At 43.2% G+C, this 24146-nt stretch overlaps 2 protein-coding genes and 1 non-coding gene across 4 annotated transcripts; all 3 read right to left on the bottom strand.

Moving 5' to 3' along the window:
• Nucleotides 1–4742: 4742 nt before the first annotated feature.
• On the bottom strand, nt 4743–15763 carry LOC149350805 (malonate--CoA ligase ACSF3, mitochondrial-like). 2 transcript variants are annotated; one of them, XM_089579947.1, is made up of 7 exons: nt 15057–15763; nt 14688–14957; nt 13060–13235; nt 12445–12590; nt 12120–12356; nt 10132–10257; nt 4743–5423 (listed from the first exon to the last, which is right to left on the bottom strand). In XM_089579947.1, the coding sequence occupies exons 1-7, from the start codon at nt 15564–15566 to the stop codon at nt 5179–5181; spliced, it is 1710 nt and encodes a 569-aa protein (XP_089436073.1). In that variant the 5' UTR covers nt 15567–15763; the 3' UTR covers nt 4743–5178. The 2 variants fall into 2 exon arrangements, with proteins under 2 accessions (XP_089436073.1, XP_089436074.1); XM_089579948.1 differs by lacking the exon at nt 14688–14957.
• Nucleotides 15764–19731: 3968 nt separating this feature from the next.
• On the bottom strand, nt 19732–19893 carry LOC149350804 (U1 spliceosomal RNA). Its single transcript, XR_016291990.1, has one exon. It is a non-coding gene; the product is annotated as a U1 spliceosomal RNA (small nuclear RNA).
• A 227-nt stretch (nt 19894–20120) lies between these two features.
• aln (divergent protein kinase domain 1C) lies at nt 20121–23286 on the bottom strand. Its single transcript, XM_089579946.1, has 3 exons — nt 22957–23286; nt 22090–22893; nt 20121–21747 (listed from the first exon to the last, which is right to left on the bottom strand). The coding sequence occupies exons 1-3, from the start codon at nt 23110–23112 to the stop codon at nt 21544–21546; spliced, it is 1164 nt and encodes a 387-aa protein (XP_089436072.1). The 5' UTR covers nt 23113–23286; the 3' UTR covers nt 20121–21543.
• Between the last annotated feature and the right edge of the window lie 860 nt (nt 23287–24146).

The following is a 24146-nucleotide window of genomic DNA, read 5'->3' as shown; positions in this document are numbered from 1 at the left end:
CGTGCTTTGAGGCATGTGGCAGTGGGGATGCAGGTGGCCTATTGCTCCCGGAGGGGTGCGACGTCATTTGTGTGCTGTGTTTCCGCCACGGGTTTCAAGTGTAATTGGCTTACTGGGTCAGTGGACACCTAAATTGTGCTGCGAGTAGGCAGTGGTGTCCACCCACAAATTGGGACAGTTATGTGCCTTTCCTTTTCTCAGAACAAATTGGAGGTTTAGACTCCATTAACTTTGAGGAGAGGAAAAGCGCATAACTGGCTCTGTGGGTCAGTGGGCACCTAAATCGATGACATCATTCGTGTGCCGCGTTTTGGCCACGGGTTTCTGATGACAGCAGGGTTTTCACACAATGAGCCAAGTAATGCTCTCGCATTAAAAAACCCAGGCGGGAGCGATGCGCGTCTCTCGTGACACCTAGTTATAAAAAAGAAAAAGTAGGCTCCTACGCAACAGCGTGCGGCGTGTTTTGTTGGCGAGGACCGGGTCTTGGCCTCCACATGGGGCCGAGAATGGCTTCAAGAGGCCTTTTGCAGAGGCTGGCCACGTGACATTATGCTCCCTCTAGTGTTTTTTTTCCGCCTAAGAAACTGCATACGCCTGCTCTAGTCATTATTTCAAATCAATTTATGAGGTGCAGCCAGTGAACTCACTGAAAAATCATCAAAAGGTAGGGTGATAAGTGTGTGGCAAGTCCGCATGAGTACTTGACATTTATGCTCCTTTCCCTCAAAAGAGCCAACTCTTTGGTGAAATCTCTGTATTTTAGACATATTTGAAAGGTAATAATTGATCTAAATACATTTATAGTGAGAGTATCTTTTAGTATTATGATCTGCACCTTCAAACCTGAAGCAGCTCTTTTTCAAGAGGCAGGGCTGCATTGTCATCTCCAGTGTGCAGGATTCATCGCTGAATACACTTCCATGATTAAACCAAGAACATGCGATGGCGTGCTCCAAGAGACCAACACTACATTTATAAATTCCACTAACTTCAGGATTGCTAGCGCTGGATGCATAGCACATCCAGTTCATTTAGTATTCTGGTGGTAAGCCACTTTTCCGACAAGCTTTTGAAATATTGCACCTCTGACTCATAGCTCCTATATGAAAATGCCACTTATGAGTGACTCATGTACACTGCAGAGCTAGATTATGTCACAAAATCAATATAAATGACACTTGATTGCTCTTTCTGAGCTTCTTGTTGTGCTGTGATGGTTTTCTCTTCATAATCACATTTGAAGAAATTCATTAACGTGAAAATGGTGCCAGTATTGCTACTGTGCACAAATGCTAAGGTATAAAGTGCCATGTGGATATGAGACGTCATAGCAGAACAACTCTAATGAGGTCAGAAAAAGCAGTGGCTCTGTTTTCCTTTCCTAGTCCCATGTTCAAGCTGTTTCATTGTGGTGTCAAGTTGTGGTTTTCTCAAAATGGCATTTTTGGAAGTTCATGTACCGTTCTCTCAGGAACTATTAGGTGTAAGCAAACAAAATTTTCTCCAGATTTCAAGCAATGACTTTTACATGACTAGTACCAGAATCAAAAGCCCAAGTCCATTTTTATTATAATCACTAAAAAAAAACCATTCATGGGTCGCCATTTTATTGCACAGGGGAAGTAAAAAACATAACAAATCTATTTTTTGTTCAGTGCGCATACTTTTGGTACCAGTTGGGTAGAACCACAGATTATATTCTCGTGCAAAATTTCAACACACTACATTCAGTAGATTTTAAGAAAACGGTACATTAGTAGAAAAAAAAAATACTAGAGAAAATTTCCGTCCAATATTTAGTACTCATGCAAGCTGCAATTACTTAGAATATTGCTAGAAAATTTCACAGCCATGTCTTTTATTACAACTGTTCTATCTACAACCAACTATCGAAAACCATTTTCAGACTCACCACAATTTAACCGAAAAACACTGTACGAACAACTCCCAAAATCAGCAGAAATGAGTTCAATGAGCCAAAGCTCTACAGTGCATATGAAAACAGGGTATGTCCATGCAGAAAGGCACCAACATCCTCACAAGCTCAAGCCCAAGAACACTTTGATGCAACACTAAAGCCTCACTTTAACAAAATGGTCTGCATTGAGTTGGACATGTCAAATTATTGAACTCCCCTTGGAAGTTCCCACACAAACCTAGTATGTACCAGTACTTCACAAAGTTTTCACTGCCAACATAAAGGACAAACCACTTCTCTAAAACTAAAAAAAAAAAAATGGCCATTTTGTGGAGTGCGTTCACACTAAAACTGTTTGACACTCAACAATGCGGGACAAGTATGGTAAAGAAAAAAATTGTACCAGAGTCGTTGTAGGCACTGCACATAATTGTGAACCAAATCTGACAGTACATTGGTTCACAAGCACCAGAGTGGCTCAGTAGTTTTGGCACTTGGCTACTGAGCCAGAGTATCCGTGTTCAATCCTGACCGCAGCGCCCCTGTTTTAATGGGAGGGAAATACAAAGGTGCCTGTGTGCTATGCGATGTCGGCGCGCATTAAAAAACTCCAGGTGGTCCACATTAATCTAGAGCCCTCAACTACAGTATCCTTCATAGCCTATGCATTGCTTCAAGGCGTTAAACCCAACAGTTTACAATTTTACAACATATTAAGAAAGACCTTGGCATAAAGGCTACAGCTCAAGAAATGCCGAAAAATCCCCAAAAATGGGCCAAAAAAGCTGTTCTTTGATAATTGTTGTATCCGCTTGTAAACCTCGTTTTTTAATACCGTCCCAGAGTTTCATTGCAAAAATTGACCAGGAACTACTCTAAAAACATAGTTTCGTGAACCACGGTGGCTTTACATTGAGGGTAAACGCTCGAACAGTGGATGCTTTTCTCTGTTACGGTTTTCCGCCTATATACTAACCTTGCGAAGCAGATTTCTTAATGACTCTCATCTGTTTTGACCGTATTTGTTTTGTTCCATTCCTAGGACCATAGTGCATGTCAAGACATTCTTTGTTTTTCATATTTGTCAATTTCAAATTTCTTGTACGAAATTTTCTTCTCACTCTAGATATGTCAACGGGCACTGCATCACAAAAATTCAAAACCAAAATTTTGCGCTTTGTGAAAAAGAAATTTTTGGAATGTCTTGACCTGTAGCACACCACTAGGAATACAATGAATTTTTAACCAGCCTTCTGACACAATTTCTTACCTCTGCAGCCTATTCACAAGATTCAGAGGAAAAATATATACCGTATTAAGCATGAAATGCTTTTGGCTCCCATTGTCGGCACGCGGCGAAACTATCAGTTCACCCGCCCATGGTGTCTACATGCTACGCTGCCGCCGGAACAGCGCATGCGTCAACAACAGCCTTTTCATGGTGTGGCGAAGTTTGGTGTGACGTCACGGAAGGTAAGATTTCAAACGTGCGCTGCCGCCAGCCACAGCCAGCCGTGCTTAGTTGGATGCCGCTAAACAACGCTCGGAGGCCTTTGCCTTCGGTGACGTTGGTTTTTTCCTTGAAAGCAAACTTATATGCTTTGGTAATGTATTGGTACCTTCGAGGATGTCGTGATGTGCACCCCCACTTGGCGCTCTGCACTGCGGAGAAGCTTAATGGCCGTCTCAATTTCAGTCGTCGATTACGTCACCATTTCAAATGCTAGCCCGAAAGAACTTCACCTGCTTTACCTGCATTTGTGACACACTCGACCCCTTTAAGCTTGTCGATTTCTAAAACCTATTCAGTTGCTCTTTAAGGAATAACTGGTTAATAGCCACTATGGACTTCTCTGCGGCAAAGTTCACACAAAAATTGACAACCAAGCCATGCATATAACAAGACTGAACTGCTTTGTTTGTCTTCAGGTGCAGTAAAATAAATGCTTGCACCTTGTTTTTCAGCAGACCCGCCGTGGTGGCTCAGTGGTTACGGCGCTCGGCTGCTGACCCGAAAGACACGGGTTCAATCCCGGCCACGGTGGCCAAATTTTGATGAAGGCGAAATTCTAGAGGCATGTGTGCTGTGCGTTGTCAGTGCACGTTAAAGAACCCCAGGTGGTCGCAATTTCCGGAGCCCTTCACTACGGCGTCCCTCACAGCCCGAGTCGCTTCGAGACGTTAAACCCTAATAAACTAAACTAAACTAAACTTGTTTTTCAGCATGTAATACAAGCAAGGGTCATTAAATGACCTTTGCTGGTCAATACAATACAGTTGGTATGGTATGGTATTTTGACATCGTAAGCCGCACGTGGTCTATGACAGACGCCATAGTATAGGGCGCTTGAGTAACTTCAATCACCTAGGGTCCTTTAAACTGACATTGCACAGAGTACATGAGGTTTCTGCATTTTGCCTCCACTGAAATGCAGCCACTATGGCCAGGATTCGATCCTGCATTGTTGGGCTCAGCAGCTGAATGCCACAGCCACTAAGCCATTGTAGCAGGTGCAACTGTCACTTGCTTTCCCACTAAAGGAACGATACAGAATGTACAAATTAAATGGTGAGCTATTGCAGTGTATTATTTTTTGCTCACTTTTTCATAATGCTGGGTTCGTTGACTTAGACAGCCTGAAGTCAATGACAGACAGCCAAGGGCACAGCCCCCAGATGCAAGACATTTGGTGCCAAAATCTAAGGTTACAGCAAAAAAAAAAAACACTCTATATACATATATTACTCCTCTCACTCTATTATACTGAGATCTAATTTCATGAGCTAATCAGACACTTCTGTTGAAGTGACCACACACAAAACTAAGCAAAATAACTTTTATTCCAAATATCATTTCTATACCACCACTTGATGCAAATGACAGCTTGTGAAAATGAAGGGATAACAAAGCTTGACAAGCATTACCAAACCATAAAACTAAATGCTTCCAGCATTTATATAACCTTTATAGAAGTAAAAAAGCTTCAAGTTGCAGTGCACACAAAACAGCAATTCTTGCATGCCACATAAAATGCACTACTATAATGATGCACATCAATTCCGTGCATTTCATTGAAACATTCAATATGTTTAAATAAACTTGAAGCAAGTGTAAGACAACAAGTGAGCAAGGAGCTTTCTAGGCTCATTTTCCAACAAATTGGCTGCAGAAAATGCAGCACATCAATATAAGTATGCATTCACTAAACCAATAAATATGTTATTAACAAACCGCTCAAGAACTTTGCAACACTAGCCTAAGAATTTGCAAAGAGTTGAGCCACAATGTCTCTCTTATTGACCTTGCCCATGGCATTGCGGGGTATTTCCTGGACAACGCGCAATAACACTGGGATCATGGCTGCTTCCATGCGAGATCTGCTCCACTCCCGTAAGTCCTGCAGAGTTAGTTCTGCTGCTGTATCTCGTAGGGCCACTGCACATGCCACCTTCTCCCCCCAGGTGATGTCTGGCAGGCCAACAACGACACAGTCTTGGATATCTGCAAGATGACGGAGAACCCATAACAAATTGCTTCCCAGAAACAAAAAATCCAGGCGGCTGACTTTAGGAAATTATGGCTATGAATGAAGTTAAGGATCAATGCCGCAGAGACGGGTTACAGGAGAGCCAACTCTGCAAGGTAAGATTTTTCCCAAAGGCAATAGTAAAAAAGGCGTCAAATTTATTGAAAACATATCCAAGTCTGAGTCCACTTCCGTCTACTTTAAAAAGCATGCTATACTGACTATAGGAAACCTCTATGATCAACAGCTGTCACAGATGGTCTTCTGTGAATTTCGAGCCAGCCCTAAACTCTTCCTCTCTGCATACACAGATATTGAGCCCACTTATTTTTTTAAGACACGTGCATTTTAATTAAGAAAAGCAAACATAGGACAAACTGGAGTTTCACAATTACTATCATGGCAAGTCCCCCAGCTTTTAAATCGTCGTCTTTCATTACTTGAACTAACAGAACGGTCTCATAGCTTGCCCGTTTTTAAAAAGTACTCAGTTATTTTTTTGTCTAACCAATGAGTGCATTCCCTTCCTTTCATGCACACTGAAAGCCACTTACTTTTTTTCTCATGCAAAAAATGTTTAATACTGCACTAAAAGTGTTTGAATGTGTGTTTTCTATGTGATGAATTTATTACTTTTTTTTCACTAAAAGTAGAAGTGTTGTATATGTCCTGTAATGAACAAGAATGTTGTACAATTGCTTGTGCTACTTGTGTTATGACAGCTGTAGGGTGCCACAGGGCCTAGTTAGGGGAGCTACTTCTCCCCTTTTGCCCTGGAACCTTGACAATGCTGCATTGTATTGTCAAAAATTTCAACAAACTAAAACTCAAACCAGCTCCAAAGTGCCTCGCCTGGGCAGAAACACTAAAAGCTATCTCAACTGCACATAAGCAATATTTTATTTCACCGTACTTCAACATTATTGCAGTTGCAGTCACCTGCTACCACTGGATGCCATGAGAGCCTTTGTCTCTAGTGTACAGGGTCGTCCACTCTTAGTTAGAACCCGCTAGTGCATGGCCGCACTCTTCTGAGGGCCACCGCGTGCGACACAGTCGCTCATCGCAGCAAAGTGACGCAGCAGAAGGTGTACCTGGACGTGGTGCTTCGCGTCATCTGCCACTTCGCTTTCAAGCGCAGCCGTTTCGGACGCAGTGGCCCTCCAAAGAGCACGGCCATGCGCTAGCGCGTTCTAACTAAGAGTGGACGACCCTCTACATGCAAGGTGCAGCATGCTAAAGCTACAAACAAAAGTAAAACAGTGCATTTCTGCACAAACTCGAGTTCATATACTTTCACAACTCAGTGACATCAGCAGATAACAAGGACACTAAAAAAGAAAGAAACCTTGCGTCGGACTACTTTGCTGTGTAGTTATTATTTCAAAAGCCTGTAAACTTTTAACCGCACAAAATTACAGCAATGGCATGTCGTCCTTTTTTTTTTTTTAATAAGAAAAAAAGCCACCACGTACTGCGGTATGGAGGAACAATATGCAAATAAGGCACCAAGAATCTTCTCTTGCTCTGACTGCACTGCACAAGGTCAAACTAGTCAGACAGATATATGATATAGCAATAATTTACTTTACAAGTGACCACTAAACTGCCTTTATTTCTTTTTCACTGCAAGTGACACAAAATACACCTAGGAAATTCTCCTAGACACATTCCGCTCCCCCTGGAGGATGTGCATGCGGCGACCTATGCCAGTATTCTAGCAAGCTATACTATGACCACCTCCGCCAACAACACCTGGACCTATGCATCACGCGAGGCAAGCACATCTCCGTCGTCGACGCGTGCTTATTATTGCACCTCCAGTGCGTAATAATTCTACGAGTGTGTGACGGCTCTGTGTGGCCCGACGAACGATGGGTGTGCCACGGACTTTCGATCAGCGAAGCATGGAGTGATTGCGGTGCAGTGGAAACATTGGAGCACATGCTCCTGTGCTGTTCCACTTTTGCAGAGCTGCGTCGCGAGATGCTCGTGGCCTACAGGGCACTGAGAATCATTCCGGACGATCTCAAGGCGCTCCTGTAGCCGAGCAGCAGAGTGCACGCACCCATGACAGAACAATGGTGAGCCTCTGTGCATACATCGAGCAGGCGGGCCTGACATCCCGCTTATTCATCGCCAAGTAGCACGCCCGTGATGTGAATGCTTTAGTAAACGCTCCATGTGTGCTGCTATGAATGGTATAGAGCGACTACAGTCGGATACAACTCAAGAGTGCAGCGGCTTTTCCCTGTCACAGGGCCCGCTTTCAGCCAATGGCGTCAGCCAATTCTCATGGCCCTGCTAACATGACAATGCAGGGAGTGGTGCCACAATGGAGAGAGGAGTCTAACCCCGACCATAGAGGGAAGGGATTATCCCCTTTCATCTACCACTTGTTACACCAGCAGGGTCATGAGAATCAGACGACACCACTAGCTGGAAGGAGGTCCTTTGATGAGGAAAAGCCGCTGTGCTTTTAAGTCGCATTCATCTACAGGACGATATGCGATCAGACGCTCCACCCCGGCTGCTTGCGCAGTGCGCCGCATGTGCGATTCACAGCGACTGGATGCTATGTTAGTGCAGCTTTGTATATACAGTGTTTCTATGTTGTAAATACGTGCAGTGGTTGCATGCACACGGTTTATTCCTGACAGTGCCTGGTCACTTAAAATATTACATCACAATTGCCATGGCTGGCAATATTGTTTCTTTCCTTTTTGTATTTTTTGCAATAAGCTATTACTACTACTATTAAATATCCTTCTTGCATAACTCAAACTTAGTGACATTAACAAAGGTTCAACATGGGCTACCTGGTCATTATCTTCAATTGGTGAGTGCCATGCAGGTAAATTTCTACAGTGACAAAGACATTTACAGAAATAAATGCACCACACACACACACATCACACGATGTGTGTGTCTCACCTGTTTTTATGTCTGTGCCTTTGTCAACACAGACATTTTGCAGTGCACCACTTACTGAGGGCAAGTCTTACCAATGACGAGGCCATTTCACAGTGCAGACATTTGTCCCCTCAGTTACGACTATCATGCTGAAGTGGTAGCATGAGACGAATGAAGCCATTCTACACAGGTGAATATACACTTTACCAAAATGAAGCTGCTAGCATGAGCTTGTAGCCCTCTGCTTCTCGGATTTCATCTCACCTGAATCACTATTTTCAATGCGACCAGGAAGGTCGCTTCCCACAGGGAAGAAAAATCATGAGCCTGGCCGTGGCCCATTCCATCTTGCCACGACCAGCCAACAGTGAGTGGGTAGTTATCAGTGAGTTATCAGTGAGCTGTGTGGTAATCATGAACTCTATGACTACCCATCGTATTACAGCCCACTTTTCACTTTCTGCCTGTTGTGCACTTTGATCAGCTGCAAGAATCACCTACCATTTAGTGCTGACAGTTCTGCCCTGCTATTTTTTGTTTCCGTTCAAAAAAAAAAAATAATTCTTCCACCTAAATAGTATACTTAGCCCCTCAAAAAATACAATTTGTTGGTTTTCCAGTGCAAAATACTAACACTTAATTTTTTGCAGGGATGCGCAAATTTTCGCACAAAGTGCCATAATTGATGCAGCAACATCGAAATGCTGCAACTTTTCAAGTAAACACAAAAAGGACCTAGAAATAATTTCTATTTCAAAGGTGCGTATTAGGCTTGAAACTGCAAAGAAAAAACGATGTTAATATTGGTGGCACAATATGTCTGCACAAAAATGATGGACGATATGCTACTCTGATTGCTGTTTTGCGAAATATTATTGACCATGTTCACTATATGGCATAAAAATCCACCCTATTTGCAAGGTGAAAAATGCAAAATTGATCTGAAACAAAGAAATCACTGCTAGGTACAGCCCACTGCAGGAAAATCTGCAAGTCTGCTTAATAAGTAATTGTGTACATAGCGTTTCACAGGGTTAAACATGACTTGCATTGTTTTAGAAATAAAAGCTACAGTGCTCTTACTTGCTCTTATGCACTTTCTGCAGATTTTACACTGTCTTCAAAGGTAACCTTAGACTGACAAACAAACCTTCCACAATTATGATGTTCCTTATTACATATGTATGTATAATATGTATTATGTATATGCTGTTTGTCATTATATGCTCCTGACCATATTTCATATAGTATAACCACATGCGATGCATTCTACATTTTATTCTGTACACAGTCTTGTTAAAGGGAGGTAGGCCTTTGTCAGGTGTTTGTACACCTCTTGCTCTCTCTTGGTTTCCATTGCTTTAAAATGCAGAACAAAATAAAGATAAAAAAAAAGACATGATGCATTAAAAGTTTATAATACTTTCATTACAGAAATGGTTATTTATCCTATCCTTCTCATTCACCTCCTCCTCTGATTTGCAGCTCTTCCTAAGATAAAAACTTTCACAGGACAACATTTTCTACCACTCCTGATCTAATTACTATTACAGTAAGGTACTGCAGAAGCAATAATGTTGCTGACACTAACATAATCATCTCACGAAGTACATTACTTCAAAAGAGTAGTATCCTAAGCTTAAACCAGATGCCAGTGCACAAGTATGTAAATTTTTGATTTTGCAGTGCCATTCCAGGAGTAGCATTCCCACAGCTTGTACACAGGTTCATTAACAGTCATGGCCATGTCACTCTCACTGGCAAGCTTACCTGGATGTGCTAGAAGGTGGCGTTCTACATCCAATGCACTAATCTTATAACCACCACTTTTGATGATGTCTGATGATGTGCGACCAAGTATTCTGTACGCTCCATCTTTGTATTCAGCAGTGTCCCCTGCGGAGCCATCAAAAGAAGACAGCAAGGAGAACACCTTTCACAAACTATTCAAATTTGCAGGAGACTGTTAATGGCTCATAAAAACAACACAGTTTAAATTTTTTATAAACGGCCCACAGAAAAATGATTTACAAGAAAAAAATTTACAAATGTATTACAGCTCCAACAAAGAATAAGCAGCAGAAACTAAAAAAATGCAAACAATGGCAAAAAGCATCCCCCTCCCAAAGAACCTGTGCACTGCGCTCTATCCCTCCCCTTCACAGCACACCTATCATGCCCGTACACTCATCCCATCTTGCCATTTAGGCAACTGCCAACATGCTCTGCTTTAGAAACGAGAGTAAGGCTTGCTTCGACACATAGTTCTTGTGCCTTTGACTTCTCAACATTATCGCGCAATGGAGCCGCTTAAAGGTCACTCTGCTCACATGCACAAAATGACTTCATTCTCACAGCAACTTCACGAGAGGCATAGTTGGAATTTACAATCTCCAGCTGCTACAAGTATGAGGAAAAAAGATTTTTAATAAAGAAAACCCTATCACACCAAATTAAATTTTTTAAGTTCAATATCGCCTTCAAATATACAGTACAATCACAAGCTTGGAGCACCACAATTGGTCACAGTTTGTTATCTACACAATTTGCAAAGCCAGTTTAGTTATAATTGCCACAAGTATATATGAGTTCAGCACTTCCTATATTAATCCTACCACAGCCACATGGTCACTGCTTCGATGGTAATGATGCCTTTGATTATGAACACACGAGCACACAGCAATTATAGCTGCATAATAACTATGCCTTAGTCTACACCTCCATGCTTGTTCACATAACCTTCCTTGGGGATTCACAATGTTTTCCAACACATTCCCTACAGCAAGATATTAACAAAAGAAAGCTTTGCAGCTTCAAAAAAGCATCACCTCAGCTACATAATAATATGTAATTATTATATTCTGTGCAATTTTATATGCCTGTCTCAACCAACATATATATGACAGATATAAAAACAAAGCTACCCCTACAAATAAAACTGAACAATGACCATGTAGTTCACCGCCACTGTACCAAGCTCAGATCACTTGCTCTAGGTATATTCTATCTGGCACTGTACAGCCAAAAGGAGCTTTTTTTAATCCTCATTTTCAGGGCTTTAATTTTAAAAACAACGCGCCTAAAAGTAAAAAAAAAAAATGAGATCATAACTAAAAATGACGGTGATTCTGAAAGACCTTCAGCGTCAAACATGCGCAATCTTATACCTACCCAGGGGATATGCTAGGAGTTGTTTTTTCAAGAAGTTGCAAATGTCAGCTAAACACAAGCCACGGTACCTGCCATCAATTTTCCTGATATTTACTAACGTTGGCCTTAACATATCACCAGTACTGCAGTTCAGAAGTCTCTTTATAAAAAGCGGCAATAATCCCCAAAAGATTTGAACACCACCACATCATGAGCGATTGTACTTCAGTGCCTAAAAAAAAGCAGCAACCAGCAGCACTGGACAAAATAAAAACCAAACATTATCACATGACAGCTGATTCTGCACCACAAGAATGAAGGACAAAAAGTTTCCTAAGCAAACAAACCCACAGCTCTGAAAGTAGAACTTTCAGGGAAATTTTTCTGTTTAACGTTTGCTCTCGTCACTTTGTTTCTTTTTTGTACACTGTTCTGAAAAACAGTAACATCTCCAAGCCACCCGAATTTCTATCATCCTCACCTGCACTGAGACAGCAATACCAGCAAATACTCTATCAAGAGCAATCTTGCTCACAATTGCATGCCACACAGTCTTAGCAGGTCGATACTGCAATACCACAAACAGAGAAAAAATGCGCCAACCATACCTGTTTTGAACCAGCCATCACTTGTAAAAGCTTCTTTAGTAGCCTCGGGTTTGTTCCAGTACTCCTTGAATACATTTGGCCCTTTCACAAGAAGCTCTCCAGACTCATTTTCACTTCCTTTCACAACCTTGGTTCCATATTCATCACCAGTTGATATGATATCATAGCCTGCTGCAGCATAAGCATTTGGCTTTGCAATGCAGACTTTGACACCTGGAAATGGCTTGCCTACATGCCCTGCAAATGAGATTAAGAGCTCTGTGAAATAAAAAGGACGACACACTAAAAAAATAAAATGAATGCGAGGGTCTTCAAAAGTGTCTACCAGGTTTTCTTGTTCCATGAAGAGGATTTGTAAGGGCCATTCCAATTTCAGTCATTCCATAACGTTCCAGAAGTGTGTGCCCAGTTATTTCTTTCCACCGTTCAAGTACAGGAAGTGGGAGAGATGCTGACCCACTTACCATTAACCTGACAGATAAAACAATAAAGGAGCACAGTATGACAGACTTCAGTATCCTGCTCTTTCTTCAATTGAAAACTTTTTAATAAAGCAGCTCTTCCGTCCAGATGCCTTTGGGCTAATTTCTCTAGCAGCCTAATCATACAGTGTGGCCTTCTTTTTCTTCCAAACAAAAATAAAGTCAAGACCACTGCACAAATTCCATCTTTTACTTGTATTATGCAGCAAACAGACACTGAAAATCTTCGTGCTATAAGGCTAACACTAGCCCAGCAGGTGGCAGTCAATTATCAATGACACTACCCTATTCTCTAAACTTTATGTAATGACCCAAAGGGGGCATACATTAGCTAAAGCATTTAGGCAGCTAAGTAGGCTCATCCAATCTTTAGTCTAAGCATCTGACCAGCCGCCAGTGTTGGCAATCACCCTTATATAAATGGGCACTGTTACGAGAGTAAAAATGGCAGTTTGTACCTGATCTTCTGTGAGCAAGCTGCACGGATGAATTCTTTGCTTCTGGAGAAAGGAGCACTGTTTCTTGAAAATAATTTGTCATAATGCTGTATGAGCTTTGCATATATTGTTGGCACTGCCATGTAAACATTGATTCGAGGCCCTCTTGATGGAGGTTCAATGAGATAGTTCCATACCTGCAAAATAGGCACCTTTAGCATAGGGATGGGGAAGGACTGCTACCCTCAGATAAAGTACCTTAACGTCACTTAATTCTATAATTTGGATGTAGTACAAAACGAGGCGGGAGGGGAGCACAAGAAAAACAAGGAAGCTTTTTTTTTGTAAACCTTTGCAAATTATGCTGTTGAGCTAGTTGGCTCATTACTGTTGGAAAAATAGAGAAGACCATGAAATAAGATGAGGATGCCATCATCTTATGTTATGCTTCTCTTCCTTTTTTTTAGCGGTAATTTGTTTAACTTTCAAGCTTTTTCAGATGTGTTAACACATGATATGCTATACCCTTCTCCCACAAACCTACTTCTCATAGCGCGTGTCCTGTGTCAGTCTTGCTTGTGTACGTCTTATTGCAGCGCTATTACCATTTCTGTCTCAAATAATGCACCATCTAGCCCAAATTGACGTTCTTCTAAAACTACTTCTCATAAAACCTGCATTTCAGTGAGGCACCTGCAGTACTCCCTTCAGCACGTAACTCTTGCTACAGACTGGATTGCTGCACTACTAGGTTTATGTACCAACAAATAATATCTTTTTTACTTTATATGCCAGATTAAAGTTCTGGAGCTTTGCATGCTGAAGCAACAAGGGGCTGTGAGGGCAAGTGCATTATGCATGAGCCCAGCTGAACTTACACCAGCCAGTGTCCTTCAACACTGGCTGGCAGCACATATCAAAGTATGTAAGCTCTGCCCCACTAAAAGCACAAGTGCTTTGACAATGAATCCAGTCCATCGTGGAAAACAGTACAAACTGACGAAAGATGAAGCAAAGAATGGAAGCCACAAGCACTGAACTAGGAGAAGCAACATAGAGAGAGGAGGGCTCAGGGTACTAGAGATGAAGTAACGCAGAGTTGAGCTAGTTGGTAATGCAACGTGGAAAACAGCAGCATTAACAGACGGAAGCGTTGCTTCATCTTTCATTTGTTCGCACTCTTATTTCTCACGACGCATTACCAGCCAGCTCAACTGCCCATGTTGCTTTGATCAAGTCCCGAAAGCCGCAGAATGCTTTAACTGCTGCCACGAGATGCACCTCATGTATTTCAGCAAGTTCAAAACCTGCAAGCCTTTAAGTGGTACAGTAATGCAAATTAAGACATTACAGGAATAACAAACCAATATTTGACTCAGTTACTTGGCTGCACAAAATATGCACCAATAGCCAAAAGTTAACAAGTGCCAACAAGAGCCTTCTCTTTCTCAACATCCCCAGTACAATGAATGGGGAAGTTGAAAGCTTGCTAAAGGTCTCACTACCACCATCTACCCTATGATGCAGAGTTACCTAGCCATTTCCTGCAGCCGTTTCGTAAACACTGCGGCCCGCATATGCGGCATTTTAACAAAGCAAGCAAAAAGACCTCTGCCTTTCAGGCACTAAGGCCCGTTCTAACAACTTACTTCAGCAGCTTCAAACTGGGGCAGAATGACACATGTGCTTCCCGCATACAAAGGAGCCACCAAAGCATTCACAACGCCGTGTGTATGATGCAGGGGCAGCGTGTGAAGCACTACATCCGATGAGCTGAATTCCCACGCGCTGATTATGGCAGAGGCTTGGACGAACAGGTTGTTGTGGGTCGTAACGACGCCTTTTGGGGGCCCTGTAGTGCCACTTGTGTACAATATTTGAGCATCCTTGTGTTTCAGTCGCTTCCATTCATCGGTTTTCTGCAAGCAGGTTTCAGATGCAGCGGAGCACCAAGTGGATGAAACATTTTATTTCAAGGCCCACGTCCGGGTTGTGAATGTGGAGCACTAAGCACCAACCTGTTTGGACGGCGTGAAGCCCGTTTCCTTCTTCACGTCTTCATCAAGGACCACCAGTGGTAAATCAAGCTCTTTAGCTATTGGCTGCAAACGGTCCGCGTAGGCTTTTGTGCTCACGAGTAGTGCGCTCTGAGAATCTTTAATATAATATTCTAGAACCGAGCGTGGATGATTCCAGTACAGTGGCACGGCAACATTGCCGCTCATCCAGCACGCCCACTGAGTAATAACATAAGACACCGTATTGGGACACAAGAACGATATGCGCTGTCTGGAGGACCCCTGCAACAAGTCGTCGAAGTGCACCTGCAAAGTAGAACTGCTAGCCAAAAGATTTGAAAAAGTGTATGTTCCTTCGGCATCTACTAATGCCAGTCTATCTTGGTAACAGGCTGCCTTGTTAAATATGGACTCGAACGGCGGTGGAAAACTACCGAGGAATCGCCGGGACACTCGCACATGTTGCAGCGCAACGGCGCGAAGCTTTGCTAGAAACAATACCCGTGTCATTGCTTACAAACACCAATTACTGAAATCTGCTTTAAAATTTCATGTGCTACGCTACACAGCAGGCTACAGGCAGCAGTCATTCCAGACACGCTTTACGACCTCTGCGAAATAAACGAACGATTCCATTAAATCGCGCCAATGACTTGCTCACCTAGCTCTTAGCTCACTGCCACATGGAAGTCGTCAAGGAGGAAAAAAAAAAAACTAGGAGGGAGCGTGACGTCAGAATCTTGAAGCCTAGAAAAGCATCATGGGGAAATAGGCCCTCACGTGACAAGGCAGCGGAGCCGGATTTCGGTTTCGGTTTCGCTCTCTCGCTGTGTTGTGCAAGACGATGAACATATGGCTCCGCTCGAAATTTGAGAAGCGCACGCAGGCCATGGTGTTTGGAGATTTGTATGTGCCGAGAGGCCAGTGCCTCAGTGCGCCCGTGTGTTTCGCGAAGTGCGGCTGGGTCGTCTGAGCTGCGCAATGAAATGCTGCGTGCCGGGATGCAGGAGCCGTACGGAAGAACGCCGTCCTGGGGGCCTCATCACAATCACAAACAGAAAACTCTTGCTACTGTCACCAATGGCAACGCCTGTCAGGTCGCAGTAACGAAAGCTGCGCTATTCTATAGGACGGTATCTATCATGCATCGTCTTCCTACAAGGGCAGCCAGTTCTCGGCCGCGGGTAACGGCGTGAGCCCACAGCACCGCGTCAACTCAGAGCATCGGCTCCGAAACCGATAAACAAGCTAACACCGAGGACCAGGAGAGCCCGCGCAGGGGCAGACGTAAAGCCGTCGGCACTCTTTCGCGACAGCGAGAGAGAGAAATACTTTACTGCTGCATTTCACGTCAGAACCGCGTATGTGAGCGAGCGTATTCGGCGCGCGTCTTGTGCCTCGAGGGTAGCGAAGAACGGTGGGCCCATGGGCGGGTCGAAATACGCCTACTCGAGAAATAGAATCTTGCGCAGTGCGCCGGAGCGGTCGTTAAACACGTCCTTCCGCCGTGAGCGCTCTGGAAGCCACTGCGTCCTTTCTTTAGAGGCACTTTTTCTTTGCCTATTCTCGAGTTCTCCGCTTACAGCATGCGCTGAAATAAATGCTCCGTATGTGTGTATAACGACGAAAGGAATTCCTCTCCATTCTCTTTATGAACCACAGTTGAACAGTGACGAGGTCGCGGCCGCACGCCACTGGGAAAAATTCTGAATTCTAGCGACATTCAAAGCGGGCATGTGCAATTTGTATTTCTAGCAAGACCAAGAAAACGCCTCTTCACGTCGGTACTTGAGTATCGTACACATATAGCGACGTTAGTTCAAATGCGCAGTGCCCCCGACGAACCCTTTGATGAAAAGTTAACCTGCAGTTTTCTACAGTGCATCCAAAAACTCAAGAGTGTAATCAACAGAAGTGTGGAGACGTGGAGCCTTCACACAACCTCGGTACGCATTCCACCAGAGTTGCAAGACAGGCGCTGCGCTTCTGCGCTACATCGAAGCACGGACGTTCACTAAAAAGCACCGCAATCCAAGCTGGTTGGCAGTCTGGTAACTGTGGAGGGCCTATTTCCCAAGAGTCAGTGCGCAAAAGGGCCCTCGGCAACGGCGTCAGAGGAGGATTAAAGTCCCTGTATGAGCTTTTTTTAAAAAAATCGAGGGACTTTAAGGAGGATGGCTTGCAGAGGAGAGGCTGAGCGCGCGTGACGTCATGCTCCCTCCGCATGCTCCGTGACGTCACGCTAGTTGTCCGTCCTCCGCCTGCGGCTGCGAGGGTTCGCGGCAGTTTTCAGCGCATTATTTTACTATCCGAGGTCCAATCGCTGTAGTAATGAGCCAACAAACATGAATTAGCTACTAAAGAACAGCTTTGTAACCACATGCTTAATTTCGCTCTATATCTTCCGTGTTAACTTATTATGCTTTCTTTCTTGACCCTCGCGATACACTTCGTGCTGCAGCTATTTTATAGTTTCATGGCAATACTTTGACAGTTTCTGCTCTTCAGTTTGATCGCAATTAGTTCATATTAACACCAAAATATTATTCCCTAGACACCATAGCAGTAAATTGCCGTAGAAAGCATTAAATGCAGTATCTAGCGGCATCTCATGCATTGTACTGCTTTTTAAAGAAACGGATGTTTTTTGCCATTTTCGAAAGCAGATGACATGCTAAACATTGAAATAAACAAAATGAATGAAGTCATGGAAAACAGTAAAATGAAGACTATGTGAACATTTTATTGCTCTCGGTACTTTGCATTAAAATATTTCAATTCTTTAATTTTTTTTAGCTTCCTGGTAGGTACCTTCCGATTGCTGTCCTAAATGGAGTCATTCTTCAATTTCATTGCTAGTTAGTGCAGCCTCGCCATGCCTAGAGTAAAAGATATTGTCAGATCCGGAAGGACTGTGACAGCACATTTTACTTATGGAGACAGCTCAGTTTCTAAACTAAGAAACATGATGGACTTTTCGTTCGCAGTGACTGTCCGAAACTTGGTGTCGCAAATGTTGACTAGCTTTATTTACAAAACTTCAAACGAAGACACTTAGCATATGGGTTTTTCTTCCTCGCTTGCCTTGATAGAATTGTTGATGGCTTCCTGGATAGCGTCATTTTCCCAACGTGCTCTCTTTCTTGCTGTGGGCTCGCGACTTGAAGGTGTAGAAGAAAGGTACGGTGGGCAATTGGGGAGCACCGAACGCACTGAATCCTTTTGAAGTTGAACACGATCGCGCTTGGGCTGTATGGTTCTTCCCGTTTGTTTATCATCATGTGTGAGCTTGGAATGAAGTCTTGTTCATAGAAATGGAGCTCGCATAACTGTATAAGGAAGCGTAATTGTTATACCATCCACTTCTCTCAAAACCACTACTCAACAACTAACGTTTTTGTTTAGTGTTGGGTTTTATAGAACATAAACAATCAAAAGCGGTTACATTGCAATTACCTTGTAAAGCATGGTTGGCGTAAAATCCTTGCGAGGAACTACTATCATCAAAATTTTCTGCGAGCTTCATCCTTGGCAAAACCAAACACCCTAACTTTTTGGCGCCCATGCACACAGCACCGGTCTATGCTGGTGCAGTCACAAAATGAGTGTGTTTTGCTTCATTCAACGCGCACAAGTGAAGAGAAAACAGTGTGACGACCTGCAGCTCGAAAACTGAGAAGCCAGAAAAGAGAACTGTCAGCACATTCGCTGCCTAACCTAACAGTGGCATGATCCACCCGCATCGCCTCCCAGGTGCCATGCTCCTGTGTTGAATTTGCCTGCGTTTCACAGAAGTCTCACCATCGTTTGCGGCGAAGCCTTTCGCGGCTGGGCAACTAGTGTGACGTAGGCCCCTGTGGAGAGGAGGAGTGAGCAGGCCTTGTCTAGTCTAGGGGGCTTTAGTTTGTCGCCATGTTTCCTGCGGCATGCATTCTTTCGGCAGTTTTCTTGGCAGTTTCGTAAAAGTTCACTTGCACATGCACGATCCTGTCCCTTCGCAACATGTATACTATAGAATATTAAAGGCAATGAGCAGAATTTTACGAATTTCCACTACAAATATTGAAGGCAGAAAAATTTTGTTCTTTCTCTGCTTCGCATTTGCAGTGCTGGAACTAGGGTCCCTAGCTTTTCAAGGGACCCTACTGGAACTGTCTTAGCACCACGGTCAAATGCTCTGGGATATACACAATGGGAAGAGGAAAGTTTTTCTGTGTTCTTCTTGCTTACCTTTTTATGCAGTGTTCCACCGAACACAGCTGAAGATACTACCATAGAGAAACATACAAATGTTTCTTTATGATACTACTACCAGGCACAGATTTTTTTTTTTTTTGAAGTACCATCGGTAGCAAAAGTTCCCAGGCCAAGGCATCCACGACCATAGCGTGCGCGTGGCCGCACGGTGATTTAATGACCAATGCCTTCAAAATCGCGCAATTCGCTTGTGACCAAGACGCGCAAATGTTTACATGTTGAAAAAACCTTGCCTTCCCTTTTTGCACACATTCAGCATATTAAACAGACTTCAGAGAGAACGTCGTTATGCATTTTAAGGTAAATGGTAAATTGGTTTTTGAGCAAAGGAAATGGCGCAGCATCTGTCTCATACAGCTCGGTGGACACCTGAACCGTGCCGTAAGGGAAGGGAGGTACGTGAGAGTGAAAGAAGAGAAAGAGGTGCCGTTATTCCAGTCCCCCACTATCAAAAATTGCATGCCCCATCTGCCTCGATTGAGGAAGTGGCAGGGGTCAACACAGGCGCAGTGCAATGCCCATGCCTCACCCTGGAGGCTCCTCCATCCTGACCAAGGATGCCCCAGCACCAGGTATAATTTAAGCCCTCAACCTGTAATGTCAAACAAGCTACATATTTTCTGACACAGGGCATCTTGCACACCAAAGATCGTTTAGAAGCACCTCTCTAAACAAATTTTGCCATACTAGCAACTTATGAATAAACACGCCAAAGGCAATAAAAGTACCTCGCGGTCTTGTGATAAAAATGCAACATTATACAATCGCAACAAACTCAACTCCCTTTAAGAATGTATAGTGCAACAATTACTCGGTGGTAAATGGTTTAATTCACAAACCTTAATAGAATACAACCAAAGTTTCATGCCATTTCACATTATTTGATGTACAAAAAAGTAAAAACAATAAATTTGATCAATTTCATTGAATTAAAACAAACAGGCAGTAACAGGACCAAGCTATACTTGTTGACTAGTAAGCTTAAACAGCCTATTGTATCATGAAACAGAGTACGTCACCACAAAGCAATACGACATGAGTAAAGTTTGTTCTACAAAACAAGGTCAAAAACAGACTTGTTAAGGGGCCCTAACCACTCTGCACATGTCCTTCCTGTATTTCAGCATTTTTAATTCTTTATGGCATTAGCATCTTGCTTGTATCTTCACTGAAAAAAAAATATGCCAGCACTGGCCATATTCACTGAAAAACAGGAGAAACATTTTCAAGAGCACAGCATCAAAAAATTCGGTAAGGTTAAGCTTAAAAACGTGTCATTGACCAAGCACAAGAATGATTCTATGACCGGAAAACTAGCACAGCGCATGCTGCATCAAGTTTGCCCAGTAGCTGCCAGCAGGCCAGCAGTGCCTTAGCAAAGATAAAAAAAAAAAAAACTTTAATGAAAGGTGATGTAAGGCCCCTTTAACATGCCATGGCTTCAGCAACTTAGTGACAAGGTACTGTAAATTGTACCATACAACTAGGTCACAAGTGCAAAATCTTAGAATTGAAGAGATCTTAAAGAATTGTATTACAATTCTACATAAAAGTACATGTACCAGAAAACAATGCAACTGAATGAACAGCGTTTTAGCACACAAATCATGTGCTCGCTAGTTACAGCTCAAACACTTCTTTCCTTATTGTTGAATGAACAGAGCTCACATAAAATGTCATGCGCATTTGCTTGAACTCCTGTCCACTGTCAGTCAAGCATTTTGTGCCAAAAATGACAACAAAAAGTCCCAAGAATTTTCGAGCTCTTTCAGAACAGATAAATGACATCAATAGCTGTACTGTGCTCCCGCACCCCAACCCTAAGAGCATGCTCTCTATGGACCACACGGCAAGATCTAAATGTGTCATGCAACTATAGATGGTAGATTGACAACTGCTACCCATTCCCTGCACTTCCCCCTCCCCAACCCCTGCTCACATAGATGACCTACGGGTCTTGAACAAGGCCCACTTGAGTAATAATGTAGTTGGTCAACAAGTGAACACAACAGTGTTTGGTTGCATTCACTTCCATACATAGCTATTACTGTACGATAATTTCCTTCAGACGAGGTTGTAGTAAAAAGAACCCCGTTAGCACACCAAAATAATCCATCACTCAGGATGCAAGCTGCAACTAAAAAAACCACTGGTATGCTAGAATGCAGTTCAAGGTGTTGATTGTTTCCTGGCTTGAGCGAACTTGAGCAACTTTCCCCTTATGAAACACTCAGGGCACCAAAACAGAGTGAAGTAGCTCCACAAACTTTGTTTTCATCGCCCTGCTATGGTTTCTTGACAGTGGAGTTATGGACATGCTACCACATTCATTTAACAATACATGCAGCTCAGTAGCAATATCTGAAGGTGGGCTCCTCAGCAGGCCTGTATAGCGACCAAAAAGGTTCCCCAAGAAGACGTTCCTGCAAATCCGCTGAAAAAAGGAAAGTGTACGTGTTAAAAGCCTACACAACTGCAGCAGGCTACAAGCAAAAATAAGTGCAGGTTTTTGGTTGAATTCACAGTAATTTTTTTCAACACACGCTAAAATCTGTCTTAACTGATGAAATTTTAATTTTGTGCTTGAAGTCAAAGCACAGCCTTTTCAGGCAAAAGCAGCCACTCTGGCCTACAGTATGGTGCGATAAGAAATGTGGCAAAAAAAGTTTGGCAAAGCACACCGACTTCTACAAACTCTGAAGCACTGTGCATGTATTTGAGGTACTTTAAACAAACAAATCTTAATTTTTAAGAACAGGAATGCCTTTACATGTACCTGCAGATTGTTATTGAGCACAACGGCGTCGCATTGGCCCAGTGAGTTGCAGCGGCCAGCACAATCGAAGAAATCACAGTCCTTATCAACGTCGCAGTGTCCTGAACTGGCAATATTTGCTTTCACAGTCGAATGCAGCCCAAAAGCATCCAAGTCTAGCATTTTTACAAGACCTTTTGCGTCGACACCAAAGTGGTTCGACTTCATATCGCACTGATGAATTTCCTCTTCCATGGCATTCTCCAGTACATCCAAGGTATTTAATATGCGCAGAGCTATCATGGCACGATCCTTAAAACTAGAAGTGGTAGCATCACGATGCCCAGACGAAAAATGTGTTTCCAATGGTGAAAGAAACTCAACGGCATAGGCATGCCCACAAGTTCCCAATATTTTAGGCGCTACGTTCAGGCCCTCAAGCGCCAAAGTAAAGAGATATTCGGTTTGCTGAAGCAGCGCGTAGATGCTGTTCATTTCAGCGATGCTGAATTGCTTTCCGTAAAATGTCTCAACCCAAGTGGAATTACGCCTGAATACATAACTGATTTGAGAGTTCACCATGCGAGTAAAAGTGGCATTGTCTGGATAGTGATTATGCTTGTTGTTGTCGATCCAGTATACAGGATCAAGCGAGGCGATGAGGCGTTTCTTCGCTTTCACTACAACAGGCTTCGAGTTCCAAATCGCAGTGAAAACAATGTCTTTGCCGATGTGGTGATTCTGGCACTGGATATTGGAGATGTCTCGCGAACAGAGGTGGGTGCAAAGGTTGCCGGATATTTCGCCTTTTCTGTAGGCATCGCACTGAAACGAAACAATAACAAATGCTTAGCCTACGTTTCCAAATATGTCGTATCAAGTACTTACAATATTGACCAGGAAGGCTTCTATGTCGGAGTTTGTGCATCCCGGAAAAGAAAGCTGAGCTAGAAAAACCAGTACTCCGATAGATAATAATGCACCCAGTACCTTCACTGGTTTCGCAGTTCGCCGTGGCCTAAAAGCACACTGCAATGCCTTCATGAACAACACATAGTCCTGCACATTCTGCTTGATGGTACTCGGGTCTTTTCAGTTGCATAACGGGTTAGAATAAAGCAACACGAAGAGGCGAAGCGGACGAAACCGGCACCATCTTCCGAAATGCAAATACATACGCGCATGCGTCCCTCGCAAGGCGCTGCGGGCGCTCTTGCCTAGCGCTGACATCGCTCGTCGGCTGTTCGGCTATTTCGGCCAACAGCAGCCACAGCTAGCCATAGCTACAGTTCCTATGCGCGCTAATTTTGAAAAGCAAAATTTCGCTTTTCTTTAGCCACAATACAAGATACACTACAACAAGCGGCAGATGTAGTAGTAGAGGAGGCACAAGCCGCGGGACTCGCGTGTTCCCCCCAAAAATCTGAAGTCCTCATCCTACACCCAAAGCGTCAAAGGAAAAAAATAAAGCGCCTGAGATCAAAATCTACGCGGAAGGGGCAGCCATCCCAGAAGTGGAAACACTAAGAATCTTAGGAATGCTGATACAGTCAAACCAAAAAAAAAACGACACGTTAATTAAGAAACTGAGAAACACTGTCAACCAAATCTCCTTCCTCATCAGACGCATCGCGAATAGGCGAGGAGGAGTTAAAGAAGCCGAGACCAGGAGACTAATACAAGCCTTCGTTCTTAGCAGAGTCAACTACACTACACCATACGTCACCCTCACAGTGAGAGAAAGAGACGACCTGGATTCTCTAATTAGACAGTCCTACAAAATTGCGCTCAACCTCCCACGTCATACTCCAAATGAAAAACTATTACAGTTAGGAATTCATAACACCTTAGCGGAAATGATAGAAGCACACACCTCATTGCACAATATGAAAGACTATCAGGCACTGAAACGGGACGTTTCATCCTAAAGAAAGCAGGAATACAATATGAAGGAATCCGTACACACACCTTGCCAATTCCAAGACACGTGCACGAACACTTAACAGTCCCTCTTCTGCCCAAAAACATGCATCCACACTACGATACGGACAGAAGAAAGGCTAGGGCACAAAAACTTC

The sequence above is a fragment of the Amblyomma mixtum genome, chromosome 3 (assembly GCF_055824585.1).
Source record: "Amblyomma mixtum isolate Tamu chromosome 3, ASM5582458v1, whole genome shotgun sequence".
In the NCBI taxonomy this organism is placed as follows: Eukaryota; Metazoa; Arthropoda; class Arachnida; order Ixodida; family Ixodidae; genus Amblyomma; species Amblyomma mixtum.
Note: the sequence above shows the minus strand (reverse complement) of the source record. Positions and strands in the feature narration are given on the sequence as shown.